This window comes from Chiroxiphia lanceolata, chromosome 2, assembly GCF_009829145.1.
Source record: "Chiroxiphia lanceolata isolate bChiLan1 chromosome 2, bChiLan1.pri, whole genome shotgun sequence".
NCBI lineage: Eukaryota > Metazoa > Chordata > Aves > Passeriformes > Pipridae > Chiroxiphia > Chiroxiphia lanceolata.
Window position 1 is genome coordinate 84,042,601 of NC_045638.1, and position 19,864 is coordinate 84,062,464.

The 19,864-nt window shown below is 38.0% G+C and overlaps 1 protein-coding gene across 1 annotated transcript in view; it reads left to right on the forward strand.

The window, feature by feature from the left end:
* The first annotated feature begins 8,727 nt into the window (after positions 1-8,727).
* GRM5 (glutamate metabotropic receptor 5) overlaps positions 8,728-19,864 on the forward strand; it is a 231,498-nt gene continuing 220,361 nt past the window's right edge. Inside the window, 2 exon segments of the mRNA XM_032678605.1 lie at positions 8,728-9,304; positions 9,307-9,405. Coding sequence (XP_032534496.1) covers positions 8,728-9,304; positions 9,307-9,405 — 676 coding nt within the window.

Genomic DNA, 19,864 nt, shown 5'->3' on the forward strand with positions numbered 1-19,864 from the left:
ACCTGCCGTGGGGAGGAGCAGGGAGCAGCCCGCAGGGAACAGGAACAGGGAGGCACAACCCGCCAGTAGAACTGGCAACTCCATCTGCCCTTGGCAGGGACATCAGTCCTCGTCTTGCCGGTGCTGCTGCTCTGCAGCCAGGGGAAGGGGCGAGGGCTGGAGAGGGCAACCTGTCCTTCCAGTGGCAAACAGTCCCTCCTTTCTGCTTGATATCGCTGTCTGTGTATGTGTAATGGGGTAGTCTCTAGTCTCGCATCCCCCTCTCTCCCCGTGCCAGAGAGCAGCAGGCAGAGCCCAGGGCTGGCAGGCTGCTTGGTTTCCTGGAGGGATCTATGCCACTTGGTGGCACTAAAAAGTTGTGCTGAAGCCCGGTACTCCCCTTACGAAGAACCTCCTAGCCTCCCAGCCCAGACCCGCAGGTGCGGCAGCAGAGCGCCCGGGACCCCAGCACCGCGACCCCAGGGACAGCAAACTTCGGCGGGGGCAGTTCGCAAACGGTAGCCGGGACCGCAAGGGTAAACTCTTCTCCGCGACTCGGTTTTAACCAGGTTTTTGTTTGGTTGGTTTGTTTTTGGTTTTGTTTTTTGTTTTTTTTCTCCATTCGGATGATGCTGCTCTGAACCGACCGCTGCTTTCTTACTTGCCAGGAAGGAGGTGTCGGTTTGTAGGGGGACTTTGCAACCTTCAAAGCAGGGAAAAACGCAGGGTTAGCCCCTTTTAATGCAGAGAGGTTGCTACCGTGCATGTGTGAGGAAGGGCGGAGGTGTTTAAGCAGGTGGGTCAAGCTGCAGCAAGTATTTAGGAAGACCAAGGCTATGGTGCCAGAGAGCATCTGTTGTTTCATCGTTTGTTTATTCCTCCTCCTCATGTCTTCCCCCTCCCTTAAATCCAGGAACCGTTCACGCCTCTTGCAAATGAGATTTGGGCGATTCTGAGAGAACGGCGTGTTGCATAGCGTGTGTGTATGTGCATGCATTCGCGGGGTAGCATACTCGGTCCTCAGTATTTGCCTGTGATCAGAAGAAAACAGGATGTGTCTATAGCTGGAGGAGTGACAATGCTAGCCCAGTGGGGCTCACCTGCTGGTGATCTTTGCAGAGGCATTTGAGGATTATTCAGCTCCAGAAGGTCTGTGTGAGGAGTGCTATTCTCTGCCGTGGCTGAAAATAGGAGGTGCCTACCCCTACCTGGCTTGATTATTGCCATCAAAAGGATCAGTTTGCCACCACTGTGGGAAGAAGCATTTGCTACCACGGACAAGGTAATGATGTGGGGCGGGAGAGGGTATTTGTGTGCCCTGGATTATGGACAGAAACCCTGTGGATGCAGGAGAGGCTCTTCCACCCTCTCTCTCTTTCTCTTGTTTTTGTACTGTGCCCTGGTTGCTGGAGGACCAGTACAACTCCTGGTGGACCAGCAAGCCAACTGGTGTGGTACCTCTCTAGGGTTGCTGGGGCATCAGGGTGTCGGGGTACTGGAGGGAAGCAGGCACTGGTCCCTCCCAGGAGCAGGATATGTGTGGAGCTGCAGGGGCTGGGGTACTATAATACCTGGGCTTGATGATGTGTGTGTATAGTCCTTCCATTCACAAGTGGGGATTTGTCTTGCTAGGAAGGTGTAATGGAAACGGGAATGTATTTGTTTTCCAGGGACAGTCAGGCTTAGCTCAGCCACAGACTTTTCTGTGTGACCTTGGGACAAATCACTCGGCTCTGCTCAGCGAGCCCTGTCTGTTCCTTATTTAGTAATCGAGGGTAATGTGTCCATGTACAAAAATGATTCATTATGGATTGAGAGGGAGAGCGATACCGCTATCTGAACAGGGAGATAGAGACCTAAGAACCAGTCTGCTTGCACAGATACATACGTCTGTGTGCACAGCCACTTGGTTGTGGCAGTGCAGGTAGCTATACTGGGAGTTAACCTCACCTAATAGTTTCCTCCAAGACCCAGCTCTATTTATTTAATTAATTTGTAAAAATGTGATCCTGCATGCCAAATGTGACCACTGTCGCAATTTTTACCACTGGTTGATTTTCAGGCTTTGTTATTTTTTCTCGTTTTTTTTTGCCCTTCCCCTTCCATAGACCCTGCCCAGAGGTAAAAACGGCGGCGAGCGGTGCTCAGCACCAGGACAGCGTCTGCTTCCCGCTGTCCGCCCCCGCTGCCCGTTCCCTTCCCCGCCGCTGCCCGCGGCCCGCAGGCAGCGCTGTCCCGCACCTGGGGCACCGCCACCCAGCAGCCCCACTCCCATCCGATCCTTTTCTGAGAAACATTTCCGGTGGTGGGGAGGGGGTGACCGAGTGTAGTGGGAGCCAGGACGCTTCTTTCTTCGAAGTCTTGAGGACAAAGCAGGGGTCATCTTGAAAGTGGCAGAGGCATATGTTGAAAATGCATCACTCTAAATTCTGAAAGGGAAAGATGTATAGAGGCTGTTAGGCTCTTTAAATTCCCTATGACTTTTTTCTTTTTTTTTTTTAAACCGTATGCCTAAACATTTCTATCACATGCTGATATTTTGCGAATTATCAAATACTTTGACTACATTCTTATTTTTTGTTACACGATCACAGCATTAATAACTATTTCAAATGTTCAGAGAGTACTTTTTAGGGTCTCTATATAGATTTCTTTTCATTCTATTTTCCAACACAGCTGTGGTGATTTTGGCATAGTGACGGTGCTGGAATGCCACCATAACCACTCTTGTTGCGACTTGCTGAAAAATGTTTTTTGGATCTGCTATTACTTTTTTCTTGATCACCTCCTCCAGACCATACAGTTTTATTAATTAATAAAATTTCTAGGATTACAGATGAAAACAAACCCGAGCTATTAATTCCTACATCATATGGTGTAACTGGTTTTTGGTAACAGCAGCAGTAATCAGTGTATTTGGTGGAATTGCAGAGATCATTGAAAGTTTCCCTAGGAGTTTAAACACCTACATACTAAAACCAAAATTGTTTCATCAACCAGAAAGTTTGTGTGTGTGGGCATAACATGGGGAAGAACTTCCTGGTATTGCTAAGGATCTTGTTGATAATTATAACATTCTCTGTTTATTAGCTATGAAGATGCAAGATCAGCATGCTAGTCTGTTATTTTCAGTGGCTGTACTGACCAAATGGTGAAAATCCTTCCTTGCTGCTTAGGTTTTTTTCCTATTTCTAAGTGGAATTATAGAAATGTTTCATAGTCTGTCCTGCTCTATAAGGCTGTTTCTTTCTCAAAGAACTTTATCCAGTGCTCACTGAAATTCATAGAGCTGATAATGTAATGACAGTGGTAGAAATCTCAAACCAGAATGGAATGCTCATATTTCATGCTTTTCAAATAAAGACCATTTGAGTGCATCAGGTTTTGTTTAACTGAACTAAATTACCTCTGAGGAAGGGGTATGGAGTACCTTCTGCAAAGCGAGCCTCGCCTGAGCATTGGGAGATAGATTGCCAGAACAGCTTGAACCCAGTGTTTAGAGTTTGCAATGCCAATAGCCAGCAGAACTCAGCATGCCTTAGCATCCTGAGTGTACACTTTTTCCTGACATTGGTCCCAACTGAGATGAGCTGAGAGGTCTCTCTCCGTATGTAATTGTTTTTCTAAGACTGTTCTATATTTTGCTACTGAAAGATCTTTGCTGCGTGATAAGTGACATGACTGACTCTGGACCAGTAATTCAGTTTCTGCTTGCTAAGGTTTTGTCTTCTCTGATAACAAAACCTCAGTTAATTCGGATCTGATTTGATCCATATCAACACATATTATCTCATATCTGATGGATTTAAATTAGTTGTGGTTTATACTGTAAATGAATACTAGAAAGAATTTACTCAGCAGGTAATTCTGTGATTCAATAATCTGACATTTTATTTTTAATATTTAAATCTGCCTTAAAATTCAGAGATTATGAACAAACAGGCTGTAAACTTACAAAATTGTAACGAAGAAGAAGTCTGAACTAAAGCATTTCTACTCCCGTCTTTTGATTATTTTTTTTCATGAGGTAGAAAAGAATAAATTTAAAAAAATCCCTTTTCTGAATTCGTGTTTTACCTATTAGAAACTACAGAGCCAAGAGGATTCAGGTTGCAAAGCAGACAGGTGCTTCACTCTGGGGTCACTAGTGGGCGCTGCTATAACAACGTAAGTCCCAGCAGGAAAGGGTGTCATCCTTCATGTTTAAACACAGTTACACGTGCGGTAGCAGAAGCCCTTAAGAACAGTCAGATATGCTCCATGTATAAACTCTCAGCCACGTACATACTGGAAAATCAGCACTTTGTGAACTGCTGTTCATAGTCTGGTTTTTGATCAAAATTTATTTAGTGCCCTTAGATATTAATGGTTTTTTTGTTTCTTTTGGTCTGTACAGACTGCAAGTACAGATGGACTTGCATTTGAGATTGAAATAATTTTGAAAGATTTATATTTTTAATGATGAAAGATTTGTGTGATGTTTCATGGAATATTACAGATGCTCATTTTCTACTCAGTTAAACCTCAACATGAAGTAACTGGAACTCTGCCCTAAGGTTACAGCTGAGAATCAGAGACCGGCATGAAGCTTTTCTTGCCAGGGAGACCAGAGTTATAGGACATGTTGAGTGTTTCATCAGATCTGTGTCTTCAGCCATCTGGGTAGCCCAAAAATTTTTGTCTGTGGCAAAACTGAGCAAAGGACAGATAGGTAGAGTTATTTTTTTGTCTCACTACTTCTGCAATTGCTCCAAGTGTGAAGCTAATGCACCAGAAGACTGACACCAAGTATCTGTCATCTATTGCTAAAGCACGTGAACTCAGGATTAATTTATAGTTAGATTCATAACTAAAATAAACTAGGAACCTTGATACACCAGTAATTAGGTACCTGATTTAATTTTGCCTATGTTGCATAAATTTAGGGTAAGTCCATTGATGCTGAAGAAATTGACAACGTGAAAAATAAATTTGACCATAAGTGCTGTGCATGGTGTCCATCAATGAAAGCAAGTAAAAGAAGATAATTATTATTTGGGAAATAATTCCCATTACAGTTCACTGTCTTTGATATTGCTAATACCTCTGTTCTCAGTCTGAAGGCTATAGCATGTCAAATTCCCTTTAGGGTTATCCCTAACAATTTAAAGAGGAGTTATATTTAAGCTTATAAAATTTTACTTAATTTTATCTTAGTACTCATCCTGCTTGCAATATAAGCTTCCTATAGTAAGAGAGAATGGCAATCAAAACGAGAAGTGACTTCTTGTGATTCTCTTGGGACAGAAGCACAGTAAAATTGTATATTTGAGTAGTTCCCTTGGCCATAATCTCTTTAGGAGAATGTTCTCCAGGAAATGCAATTAGTGTGCTTTGTCTACCAGCTCTCTGCTCAGTCATTTTGGCCTAAAGCAGGATTTTTTACCTGATTACTCTCATGGTATCTTCCCATGACATGGCCAGCTGTATCCATCAGAAGGATGGATACACACAAGAAGAATAAGTTGAAATACTGGAAATTCTGCTTAAATATATTAAAAAACCCAGTCCTTTTTACTTTGTGGTCAAACGGGTTGCCTAGAAAAGTTGTGGAGGCTCCATCCTCAGAGATATTGAAAAACTGACTGGACATGAAGCTAGGAAATCTGCTTTACTTGAACTTAAAGTGGGGTGGATGGACCAGATAACTTCCTGAAGTGCCTTTCCACCTCAACCATTCTGTGATTTTTAAGTTTATGAGCACAAGAGTATGCTCACAGAACCAGATCTCTATTATGCAAATAAAAATCCATTGAAATTTAGTAGGCTCACTTAGCCATGTCAATATAAATTCTAGATTGTTTCATTACATCACGAAATCCCACAAAAAAACCATATTGACTTTGGGTACTTGGATGCAAATCCTAAGCCTAATAATATAAAAAGTAACAGTGTTCTCAATATAATTAGTAACAGTTTAAGTCCCAAGTAAATTGAATTTCACTTTAGTGCAGTGAAGAAAGTTCATTAGTTTACAGCAACTGCAGTCTGCATCTGACTCCTTTTCCCTTGGATGCCATGGAGTAGAAGGATTTTATTGCTTTCAGAACCTGCTTTTGGGCCATAGGAATCCCCTAGCTATGATATAGGCTAATATTTTGGAACCAGAAATATAAAGGAGATTTTCAGCTTTGCCTCATTCTTTACCCTGTAATTTTATACTGATACATACAACTGTGGATGGAGAAGGGCAAACAGCTGTTCTTTGTAGTGAAGGAGATAAAAATAGCCTTACTGTCCTCCCTTCCCCATATATCCTGTATGGAAATTATTTAATTCATAGACATGAGACCAAGAAATTTGGTCATTGTGTGTTGCAGAACTGAAATGGTGGATGGGCATTTGATACTTTTTTCAGTCCACAAGCTCACCCTAACCCTCTGAACTCTCTCTTTGTACATATGCAGATTCACAGACAACTTGGTTATAAAAGGCATCTAATTGTATATCCAGTTACAATCTGAGGCAGAGTTGGCGTTTCTCTAAATATACTTGTGGTTTGAACACATAGCTTTAATTTGAGAAGCTCAAAAAATAATATTCCATGGTTTTAAATAACAGAGTACTATTGCTGTCCCAATGTTTGTAAGTTAATAAATTAATTAAATTTTTTAAAGTGGATTTAGTTTTTGTAAGTCTTCCTGTCATTCACCCTTCAGACTGTTTTCAAATTATATGGTACCAACTTCAGAGTCATGGAACAAACAATTGCAAGACATAAGCAATAGTGATAGCCTGTAATTAGAGACTAATTAACCTGAACTGAACTGTTGTTATTCCTTAGTGGCAAAGGGTTGCAGTATTGATAAGCCAACTCTTCACAGACTAAAAAAACCACAAACCTTATTGAAGTGTTTTACAGTTGTCTGACTTTTATATTATTATTAAAACTTTATAATATTAAAAATTAATATTACATGAACCTAACAATATGTGATTAACATTAAAAAAATTATTCTCAATATTTTCTCCTTTTAAGGATTTAGATTTGTTTGGGAATACTCACTGAAACTATGGCATGATTTCCTCTGTGTAAATACTTTATAATTTATAGATGTCTAGGTAAAATAATAATTGAACAAACATAACATCAAACAGAAAAGAGTTTTTAGATTACATGTCTCATCTTCAGAATCAGGAAGAGTTTTACTTGGTGCTATACTGAATGACCTAGCCGTGAGGAGTAAATTCAAGATTAAAATACTGTGAGATTTTCAACCTGGAAGAAACAGAGGTAGATTTCCTATGGCAAGCATTTCTTTCACTTTACAGTATCTAGATGGTATCAGAGTCATTAGTAATGGCTAGAAATGATTGATGGTGTCTGAAATTTGGAGATTTTTATTTTTTTTTGCATCAAAAGATTTATGCTGATAAAACTGAGGTCAGGCTCTGCCCCACAATTTTTCAGTTGTTTTGTCAATAATGAAAGTGGGCATATGGTTCACTAAATAGCTCAGCATCTTCCTGGATTTAAGAGTGTGCTTAACTTTCTCTACTATCAGTGTATTCACTGGCAGGTGCGGAGCAATAGATAGTACTTTAATGTGCTCAGGGGTCAAGACTTGGACAAACCACTGCTTAAGCACTGTATTTAAATCCAGAAGCCTTCTTCTGCAAATCCACTGCTAGGTGTAGAACACTTTCAATTTCCATTAACCACAGTCCGAGATGTGAAGTATTTTCTGGTTTGTTTGGGTTTTTTTTATCCTTCAGCAACACTAGAGATGGGTACAGATTGCGTTGCAGACTGTCGGTAAACGTAATGGATGAAATATTTTAGGTATCAGTGCATCTGTATAGTCTCTGTGTTGCCTTCTTTCTACCAGTGTTGTTTATAGTCTACAAGGACTTTTCAAACTGTTTTTTGGCAATTTTTGAAGTAATAATATAAAAAGATTAAAAAAATTTCACTACTCTGCTCTTTTCTAATTACTGTTCCTTTGCTTAAAACAAATATAAATATTAATCAAACAATTTTCTTAATCTTAACTTATTTTAAAAGTTATTTTGTTTCAAGTTGTGTCTTGCAAAGAAAAAATAGGTTTACAGATTCTACATTCCTTAGAGTAACAGCTTTATGTGTCAACAACCACTTCCTAATGCTGTAGCTGATAATAGAGTACAGCCCAAGGTATATAGTGGGATGTATGTATTTGAGATATAGAAAGTGTCTGAAATTAAAAGCAGTTGCTTTTGAATTCTTCTGTGGAATTAAATACTTGCCTGTCTTTAGTGCTTTTGAAAACATTTCCCCAAAGAATTTTTAAACAAGAGTGTCAAAGAGAATGCTGGTTTATACTAGCAGAAGTACAAGCCTAGGATTGTGAAACACTGAAGTGAGATAAGGTTTTCCAGCTTGAAAATGATGAAAGCAATCGTACATAAGGGAAAATGTATTACAGTCATTGACAGCAGTAGGAATAGGTGCAATCTTACAAGAGATTACAAAGTTGACTTTATAAATAATTTTAAAGCTCTTTCTCTTATTTATTCATTTTTGAAGGTTATGAGGATTATGACCACATGTGCAGCTCTGCATAGGTATCCACGCGGAGATGATGGTGACTCCTTAGAGAATACAAGCAAACTCCTAACTAAGCATCAGCATAGTGGTTTTTTTATCCAAAAGATTTGATAACTGCTTTTCACCAGCTCTCCAGCTTTGTTCCATCATGCTGTCTCTACCAGCCTAAACCATTTCCTAAAATGGTCCTTTTGCTGTTCCTTGCAATCTTGCTGTTGAAGGAAGATGTCTGTGGGAACTTTGGGCTTTTGGTTTCAGCACAGGCAAATGAAAGAAGGGTGGTTGCACACATGCCTGGTGATATTATCATTGGAGCTCTATTCTCTGTCCATCATCAACCAACTGTTGACAAGGTTCACGAGAGGAAATGTGGAGAGGTAAGAGAGCAGTATGGCATTCAAAGAGTGGAGGCAATGTTACATACCCTTGACAGAATTAATTTGGACCCCACACTGTTGCCAAATATAACTCTAGGATGTGAAATAAGGGACTCCTGCTGGCATTCTGCTGTGGCTCTGGAGCAGAGCATTGAGTTTATAAGAGACTCTCTTATTTCGTCAGAAGAGGAGGAAGGGATGGTGCGATGTGTGGATGGAACATCGTCGTCTTTCCACTCCAAGAAACCCATTGTTGGTGTCATTGGACCTGGCTCTAGCTCTGTTGCTATCCAGGTCCAGAACTTGTTGCAGCTTTTCAATATACCTCAGATTGCTTATTCTGCCACAAGTATGGACCTAAGTGATAAAACTCTGTTCAAGTATTTATGAGAGTTGTGCCATCTGATGCACAGCAAGCAAAGGCTATGGTGGACATTGTCAAACGCTATAACTGGACCTATGTTTCTGCTGTACATACTGAAGGTAAGAGGTTGTTTTTAACATATAAGAATGCCTTTGAACTACTCTGATGTTGTCTAATAGATGGATGATGATGTTGAGTTTTTGCCAGTCAGCTGGCAACAATATAGACTTTACTTGATAATAACTTCACATTCTCTGTGGGTCTGAAGTAGTATCATTTTGTCAATGGCTGAAAACAAAGTTTGAAACCACAGGATTGTGTGTTCTCTAGGCTACTTTTTAGTAAAAGTGCTTGCTCTGAAGTCTCCTAAGTGACCTTAATTTATTTAGTAGACGTTTATTTATTTTTCTTTATCTACCAATTAGTGTATTATGTAGAATATAATTTTGACTATATTAAGATCAATGGGTAGTGAGAAAGCATCTGGTTTTAGTGCAGATGACAGTTAAATCTAATTTGAAACTACTAGCTGAGTCAGAATGTGTTCCTGCTTAATATCTGAGTACAGAGGCAGGGGTACTAGAAAACATGCAATTCTAGTTAATACCTGAATGCAAGTTGTCCTATCTCCTTGAGATCAGAACTGTTTCCATCCTTTTTATGACACCGTAAAGTATAGAACCGACTTCTTGCTCCATATCTACAGTGGTTTTGCAAGAGAGCAAGGCAAATCTCCTTGCATCTTCTTCACAGAGATATGCTCCAGGTCTGCTAAATTGTTTTTATCAGGTGTCTAGAAAAGCAGAACTCTGGGCTAGATTGCTTTCCTCTTTTTATTATTGAGATAGAGCTTAAGCCTTTTACCCAGTGTTCATAAAGCATATGATTAGGGGGATATACTATGGGAAAGCTTACTTGATTTTGTTATTTCTTGTACTGGCAGAGTTGAGTGGTTTCGCGTTGTTATAAGTGACTAGAATTTCATACTACCTTAAGAGTAGGTTTCATCAGCCCCTAACTAATGTCATAACCATTTAATGAATTTTACAGAATTAGATTCTGTGATGAGTTTTAGGACTTCACCATCTTGCCTCTGTTCAAACAGACAACATCTGAATGGAAGGTTCAAAATACAATCTGGAAATGAAAAATGTTAAGAGAATGAGTAGTGGTGGCAACGTTACTGAACAGCAGCAGATGCTGCTGGCTTTATTACAACCAATAGAGAGCAGATTGCCCTTCCCACACAGTCATGCTTCTCTGGCAGACTGTATACTATTCAAAGCCCTTTTTGGGGAGATACTGGTCCAATGCTAGTCTTGCATGCAGATTGATGCAATCATGTTTCCATCATGCTAGTGAAAGCTGGTAAATAACTACAACTTTTGCATGGGGATGCATGAATATATTAGCAGTTTAAACTAAAACTTCAGTCTATAAAACAGTGTATAAATCACTCTCATATATAATCTAATGAAGGTGTTCTGTACCAGCTGATGCCTTTGGCATGGCTAGGTGTGCAACCTTGCCTTCACAAATATGTATGAATAGCATCATGGTAAAAAATAATGCCATTGACATATCACATTACCATAAGATTTTATATCCTGACTGCTTTTGATGACTCGTCTAGTTTCGTCTATGTACTACTTTTACACCTATCCTTATTGAGATGGGATGCTTTTATATTCTATGTGGGAATTCTCAAGCTTATATCAAGGCCTGATTCTTCACAGAATGAAAATCCATACTTTTACCACTTTCTGTGGATACTCTTTGGAGCAGATAGTAACATATGGCGTGTTAGTCTCATGGCAGAGGAACTTTGTACTGTGCATTGGAAAGAAGAGAATAGGGAAACAAGGGTTGGAGTGGGACATAGATGCTATGGTCAATACAAGAGAAGTAAATGAGAGAAGAACTGAATGTGAAGAAGGAGAAATGATGAATGATACATGTAGTACAACATGTCCCTGCTTCTGCCATTATTAATGTGGACGAGATAGGTGGTATGTTGTTAATACCTGAGGCTTCATTCATAGCATATTTACAGCAATATAATTCTGGACTTCAGTGAAAGAACATTAAACTTTGGTTCTGGGAACCTTCTGATTCTATCATCTATTTGCATGGTCTGGTCATGATGATGAATAGGTTTTCCAGGTAAATAACATCACACAAATGTTTTATTACAATAGAAGATATGGTATTTATCATGGGATAGAAAAATACAAACTGAACTAGGTATTTCTTTGAAATGTGATAAAGTCTGATGTTCTGGGCACTTTCCAAAGATTATGGCACAGGTGATCCCTTAAAAACACTATTAAAACCCCTACACATGAGTCTTAAAGAAAAGGAATTGGGTAAATAAGCAAAAGAGAGTTTTGGGTTGCTTGCTTGTTTAGTGGGTTGGTTTTGTTTGTTTTTTGTTGTCTGTGGTTTTGGTTTTTTGGGGTTATTTTGCAATTATTTTTAATATAATATTTGCTTACTTGTAAACATTCCAGTTATGCTGCTCAACTCAGTGTACTACATTCATAGTTATTATTCCAAAATAGAAAAAAAATATTGAATCCTGTTCTTTGGAGTTTTTATTGATGTAGGATCTTGACCTCCCATTGAAAGTAGTCCTTCTTTCCATGCTTCCAATAGTTCTGGCCATCTACATTCATTAACTTTAGTTAATTTTCATGCATTAAGCATACTCTTCTGAAATATGATCTTTGATTTCTGTGAAGGATTTCCAAGGAGGGGGAGGGTCCTCTCTTCCAAAGCTGGATGTGGAGAAAAGAACATGCATAAAAAGACTGGTTACTTAACTGCTTTCATAGTTCTATCAGCAGATAAATTTACAGATCTCTTTTTGATCCAGTGTAAGAAAAGCCTACAATACATCAACAGTTTCACAATAAAAGGTTTCTTGTTTGAATCTTTCCTTATGCACTAAATAATTATTTGTATTTTCAGTGGATTATTAAAATTCTGGGGGTTTAATCTGAACGTGTGTTATTAAACCCTTACTCAAGACTTCCATATTTAAAACAACACAAAAAGTTTGAGAGATTCTTGTTAGCTTTGCTCCTTTGACATTTAACATCACAATTTAATGTAGGTGATGCTTCCAGGTATACAAGTAACCACTAAAAGTAAATTGTTTTTCCTAAAAATGAGAAGGTAACAAGGACTACTGTCAGTGTAGCTCTTGTAATTTTACAGTGGAAGTTTCTGCAATCCCTTCAATAGGAAATGTGAGCAACAAATGAATGATACTTCTCATAAAACAGTGGTCATCTTCACTTACTATGTATTTTACATAGACCATTCAAAAATCTTTACAAGTCTTGAGTTATAACTCTACCTCGCTTGGCTTTTTCAGGAGTTATTATTATCGTTATTTTACCCACTCCCCAACTCTTCCTTTCATTGAATCTTTTGTGGGCCTCTACTCTGAACCAATCTGGATTTAAAATAAACCTTTTCACACACCATGAGGTCTCTTTTTTCAAAAAGCCTTATCAGTTCTGCAGTACAGGCCACACTGTGGCCCCATGAACAAATAAGTTAACACTGCAAGGCAGAGAGCTAGGACTCAGCAGGAATGAGGGAACCTGTGATGTGAAACTCCTTGTACTGAGGACTTGTTGTTTAAAGCCTGAAGTGTCTTCAACTTTATGGATTGCTACAACAGGCATGAAGGGTGTGCTGGAGTTGCCTACTGATCTAATTCTTTCAGTTAATCTTACAGATGTTTTTTTCCACCACTTTGATTTGAGCTGTGCTTAAACAAATTTTCCTTAAAACTAAACTACCATTCACTTTTCAAACCAACTTCACAGACAGACAGCAAGTCAATAATGTAGCTGAGTACTCTGCCCGTGTATCTCTCTGAAGAAAGGTAGCACAGCAGAGGAAAGTTCCCTAGTTTAGTCTCCCAATTTTTCAAGCATGTTAGAGATTCTTTTTAGCTCATGTTGTCCACCTCCATGGAAACTGATGTACATAGGAAGGTGTAGAGAGGAAAATTTGTACCTCTGTTTGGCTTTTGGGTGGTGATGGCTGGCATGCAGATGGGCCACGCAGCTCATGCACCACAGGCATTTTGTCTCAGCCCTTTCTTGAACCACTTGACACCACAAATAATGGGAAATGGTTGGAGAAACCAGGGAGAGGCTAGCTGACCACTGAAAGAGACAAAGAGCTGCCTGTTTGCCTCATTTCCCATAGGAAAGCCTTCCCTGGTCTTTTTGAAAGATCTGAGAAAAATATGCACAATTTTCCCTTTTCCTATCATTGCAGTTTGAAGGCCTCATTTTGAAAGCCGGTTTGAACTCGATACCCTCCTGTTGACTAGATTGACATTTGAGTCAAGCCTTCCTAGTCAGAAACAAGCTCAATGCCTGAGAATCCATGCTTAAAATTTACCTGGAGTCAAAGTAATTAGTAGCTAGAAAGGCAATTTCTATTGCCATTGGAAACCATTTATTTTGCTACACTGAATGGGGTGAAGAGGTGATGTATGCTGGAAAAATAGAACTGTACAGGGGTACAATTGAAATGCAGTAAACCAAATGTATTGGGGGTGGTAAGGGATAAATCTAATTCCATTATGTAAAAGGTGTAATTTGCTTTTGAACAGTAAGCCATTGTTGACATTTTCTTCAGACAGCTCTTCAGATAAACATTGAATCAAACTCATCCTCAAAGTACTCTCTGTTTAATATTACTTTCCTCCATTTGAATGTATCATAAGTGCGTATAAAGAGGTGGTTCACATTAATTTTCTTGGGATGTAATCCGGCAAGCATAACAAAGGCAGAACTTTTCCCCCCTGCAGATAAGGATTATTTCACACAGTCCCTTCCATATTTGTTCAAATGTGTCTGGTTACAAGATTGTTTTTACCCCCATCCTTGCTACCAAATAAAAAGCAAAATTAAAATTAGTCATAGTCTGTGAGTTAAAGAGGAAGAAATGAGCAAAAAGCTGCAACAAGTTGATGTTAAACCTGCTTTTTGGAACAATCTGCGCTACATGAGATTTTTCGTTTAGACTCAAGATTATTCTTCTTTAGATGCGACAATGGTATCATGGTCAGAAATATTATTTCCTTTTTCAAAGTAATATGATTGAAAATTATGTTATTTTTTAAAGCATAGATTATTTTTCATGTTTTCATATTTTTTCATAATTTATATGCAGAAAAACTTCCACATTGAAACAATGTACCAAAAAGGTTTGTACTAGTCCAAGAAAACATTTTCAGTTGCAGAGAAAATTTATTTCTAAAAATATATTTTTGAAAATTGAAGGATGTCCTCTCTGAAGACTGGAGAATGTTCCATTTCGGCAATGTTGTATTTTTACCACTGAGCAAAATAATTGTGTTTTGGAGGTTTCTGAAATTACTTTTTAACTGTTTCAAGCATAAATTTTGAGATCAGGATGATCAGAATTTGATATGCTCTTAATCACATTAATCTTGTAACAAAAATGAAAAATATCTCTCATCTGAAAGAAAATACGGGGAATGAAAACCCAACCCAAGTTCTAATCCTATCGATCTGTTTGCTCATTTTTGTTGAATGTTGGCATGTGCAGCAGAGGTAGATTTTTTTTTCCTAATTTCAAATATTTATCCTAGCATCCCAGTTGTGAAAAGTGAGCAAATGCAATCTCTCAGATGGGAATACTGAGACAGAAAACTGAAGTAGTATTGAGCTAATGTTTGTTTTGTTCTGCAGTGAGTGACTACCCAGAAAACATTTTAACATTGCTGTTAGACTGCTCAGGCCAGACATACCTACTGTGAAGGATCTTGACTGACAGAAAAACACAAAGTGAGAGGGGCGCTCTTATTTGTATACCCCTCATTTTGTGAATGTAATGGGGATGAAGATTCTTTGGGGAAATACCATGAGACAGCAAAGGGAAAGTGGTGTACTATTCAGCAAGGAGGTGTACTATTCTAAAGCTTTAAAAGAAAAATCACTTTTAAAGGAATTATGTGAGATGAATTTAGCTAAGAGCAGGTCATTTGGATCATCAAAATATCACCTTGCTCCTTTTGTTTAGGCGCTAAATGTTTGAATGTCACTTTTTCTACCACTTAGACTCCATAACAACTCAATGAAAGTTGCAGTGTCATGAAACTTGGCTTCACTGAGAAGAAACAATGAGAATCCAGCAACCTCCAGCTTCATTTTCCATTTTTCTGCTGCTTAAAGCCTGGAAATGGAACAGTTATTTTCCTCATCCCCAGGGTGCACCTCTTCAGTCAGGGAAGGATCCGTTAGGTTGATGAGATTTGGAAATCTTTCAGAAAACAAAGTTTCACTGCACAGTACTTGCTGGGTCAGAGCAGATTTATGAAAGACAGTCCTTCTAATATGTGCTATCAGATTGCTATGGGTAGTGACAGTGTGATTCACTTTCCTGACTGATATTTTTTCCCTCATTGATATTTTGTCTTTGAGATTAAAAAAATACATGCTATAGAATTGGCCGGAAAGCAGATATTCTATACAATTTAAAAAAAAAAGTTCCTAAAGTATTTTTATCCCAAGTCAGAATTGAAAACTTAAATAACATTTTTCGGTGGATGAAAGCTGTGATAAAACTTAGAAGTTGATAAAAATAAACTGCTTGACATGTAGTTATATTAAAAGAGAAAATAAAAGATAACTTCATAAATCAAATGGGAATTTCATTCTACAAGGTATGAATTTTAACTGCTTTGCACAAATATTAGTGTTCTTTACCAGTTTTGATAAAAAGCATTGTATTCAGGAAGGAGTTTGAAATTTCCCTTCACATCCCATCTCATTTAGCATGTGTTCCATACCACTAATCCTGTATACAAATTAAATATTTTTGGATACGTTGACATCTCATTAATCTAATAGTCCAGGAGAAGCTAATTAACCGGGTCCCATTATTTATTGTTTGTAAACATTTGTGGTACTTCTGAATCTGTATTTCTTATTCTTGAAACCATAGATTTTTCTTTTGTCATGTATGCTACCTAGTGACAGGAAATTTAAATCATTAATTTGTGAAGTAATTTTTCATAGATTTCAAGGTCAAAAATGCAGTTGGTACATTTTAATATATGAAAAAAACCCAAAATAAACTCAAAATATTATTTAATATTCCTTGAAATAGATCCTGTTATTGAGAATTCAGGGGAGATCAGGGCTCTGTTGAAGGCAGGGAATAACGGGAGAGAGACAGAAAAAAACTAACCAACATCACTGAAAAGACTAGCACGAGAACCCACTTTCCAGAGGGCTAGTTTAAGACCTCAGGTATGAAAAGACTTTACGAGAATATAGAATTTAATTTGTTACATAAACAAGGAAAAGGAAAATGTCCTGCACTTATCAGTATCTTTATGCATCAAAATGTATTACAGGCAGCTTAGTAGTGCAGGAATTAAATCAATGATGCTTCAAAATTGGTAACTTCACGTACAGTTAAGGAGCAGAATAATATATATCGGTCCATACATGAAGGATTTCCTGGGCTTACAATACGTAACTTGTGATATCACTGAAAGCTAAGAAAATGCAAAGGGCCTATGCTGGATCTTTTAAATTTTTAGTCTTCCCTAAGGCAGTTCTGATTTGCTGAATCTTGAATCATGCAGGAGACAGTGATCTTGGAGGTGAGTCAAAAATTATAGACTTTGCCTTAATTTAATTTGAAAGCCACTGGAGAGAGAATAATATTACATCCATCTTACTAAAATCTGATTGCAGGCTCGTGATGTGGAGGTATACCGTGCTGTAACACATAGTGTTTATATAATGATTTTGTATGTGTGTACGTTAAAGAACTGATTGGGAAGGTTATTAAGAGAACAGTTGCCATCTACCTTGGTAATTGAATTTTGAGATAATCCTGTTCATAAATCACTACCTTGTTTTTAAATGAACATAATTTAACTCATCTTTCTATATATGTTGACTGGAAAAGAGTGTATTTAAGATTTCCTTTAACTTAGGGATTTGATTTTCCTTTCTGGAAGGGTTTGACAACATTTATGGCTGGGCAAATACATAATCAAGGTGATATAATTAAAAGCCTCCATATAAAATCAATTACATTGTCAAAGGGCAGCCAAACAATCTATGGGGAATGACTGTTTCTCAAAGTGCAATATGTACTAGATGAACTGGAAAGACAATATCGGGGGGGGATGGTAAACCATCACACTGAATGAATCCTACAACCAAAATGCAACTTAACTGTTGAGAACAGTGCAAGTATGAGGAAAATTTCTCAATAGACTGTCCCTCAGTCTGCTGTGATCTAGTCAAATGCTTCCTATTTGTCTTGAACTAAAGGTAGATATTTTTTTCCCTTTAGCTTTCCTTCCTGAGATACACCTCTTCTAACTTCCTAGGTGATGTTATAGGCATTAGGAGGAAGAACAGAGGTACTGCAAAGTCTTATTGAGGGGACTATGATCAAAATCTAGGAAATTACCTTACTTCTGTGAAGAAGATAGTTACAGCAGATGAATCAGTTGTCCTAGATTGCTATTCTGGAGTACATAAGGGAAATATATATAAACTGTAGTTGATCATGAATTGTGGAATCACAGAACATGTTCACTTTTCCCTGATTTGAATGTACAGAAATCTATTCTCCATATCCTAATTCTGATAGGTAAGATAGATAATAAAATACCAGCTAATTATTAGTAGTTATTACTTTGACTGAAACATATTGTTTATGAAGATACACACAGAGCATCTTCACTTAAGGATCTTATGTAAAGACAGAGTTGATTTCACTGTCAGGTAGTCTGTTCAGACTGTGAATTACTCACTTTTCAAATGAGATAAATCAACTGTGTTGCTCCAACCTATCACCCTTTATCACGATAAGTTCTTCCTAGGGAAAATCTTCTTTTTGCAGACACTGTTCTAATCTTTATTTTGGCTAAACCAGAGAGCTATCGTTCTCCTGTCACTTCTGTGAAGTGGGTTTTCCAGATGCTAAGTTATTCTTATAGGCTTTATATGAATCTTTCCAGATTTGTCAAATCTTTTTTTTAAGAGCATGTACCCTTATTTTTAGTGAGATTGGTACTCCATTTACTTCTTCAGCCTGAAGTGAGGTAGGAAATGGTTTTCCACAGATCAACATACAAGCTACTCTTTCTTATCTTATTAGCAAACCAATAGAGTGGTGACCTGTAATCTTGTACTGTTTATTTTTGCTTTTTACAATTATCTGCTTCCATCTTATCTTGAATCTGCCCATCTGGCTTACTATTTCACCTTCCTCAAAGTTTGGTGGTTTGGTTTTTTTTAACTTCTTCCTGTCTCTTTTCTGTTTACATTAATTCTTTGCTTCTTCCCCCTAAATAGGTTTGATTTTTTTCCCCCCTCATCTCACCCTGCTCAAAATAAGATTACCAAATAATTTCACGTAGAAAATTTTGTGAATAAGATAGGATGCACTGATTTGAAATTTTCTAAAACTTTTGTTTTATGTGACCATGACTATCAACCAATGCAAGCTGTGTCCTAGCTAAAATAAAGGCCATCAAAACTGTACACTCTTTTTAAAGTTCTTTCACCTGGAGAAGTCTGTCTTCTAAAGTTCAGGCTTTAAAGACCGGATTCTCCTTTTAAAAGATCTGATTCTAACTAGATATATTTTCCAACAAGTCTAAATTTATTATTTATCTTAATCCTAGAGTATGGCTATTGTTCAATTTGCAGATTTGGCATTTAGTGAAAAATGGGACATTTTTTCATATGCAAGCAGAACCTTGAAGGTGAAAGATAAGCCGAAATTATTTCTCTATTTTATCTTCAACAATCTTCATACCCAACTTCATTCTCAAATGAAGGCTCTTGTACAAAATATGTTGCACTTGAAGAACCCAACACCATCTCTCACCCACTTTCTCTCCATCAGGTTGCTTTGAAGATGGTCCTTGTAAGCAATAGAAGTGAGCAGTCAGGGAGGATGCAGACATGGTCTTGGGGATGTTCCCTGGCTCGCAGAAAGTATTGGCTCGGTATGGCTGCGATCCAGAAGCAGTGCTGAATCCTGACAGCGAGTGGAACTGTATTTAGGCATGGAAAAGGAGCAAAAGCTAGAAGTTTGGAAAGGGATCTTACACCTTCTGTTGATGGAGGACTAGCAGTGAGGTTCATCTCCTTTCCCATTACCATGTTGGCTTTGCATCTCAGAGAAGAATTTTATCATAGGTTTCAAAAGAATTCCAGGGAGGAAAATTAATAAAAACCTTTAGGTGTTGCTTATTTGGTTTTATGAGTAGAACAGAACCTCAGGCTGCATTTGATAGGTGAGTAGTTTTTCCTTTTTCTTTCATCTTTACTACAGAAAATGCAGGACTCAAATCCTTTTCATGTAAACTGAAGCTTTCAAAAAGATTAGGATATGTGCCCAAAATGGGATTGTGAGAGAGTGCATATTATCTTTCCAATACAAGCTTCTCATATGTCTTCAGTTATGGTTATATATAAAAATGGCTTTTTTGGTTTTTTCATTCCAGCAGTGCTGTGGGATGTGAAGTTACCTTGCTCTTTTTCA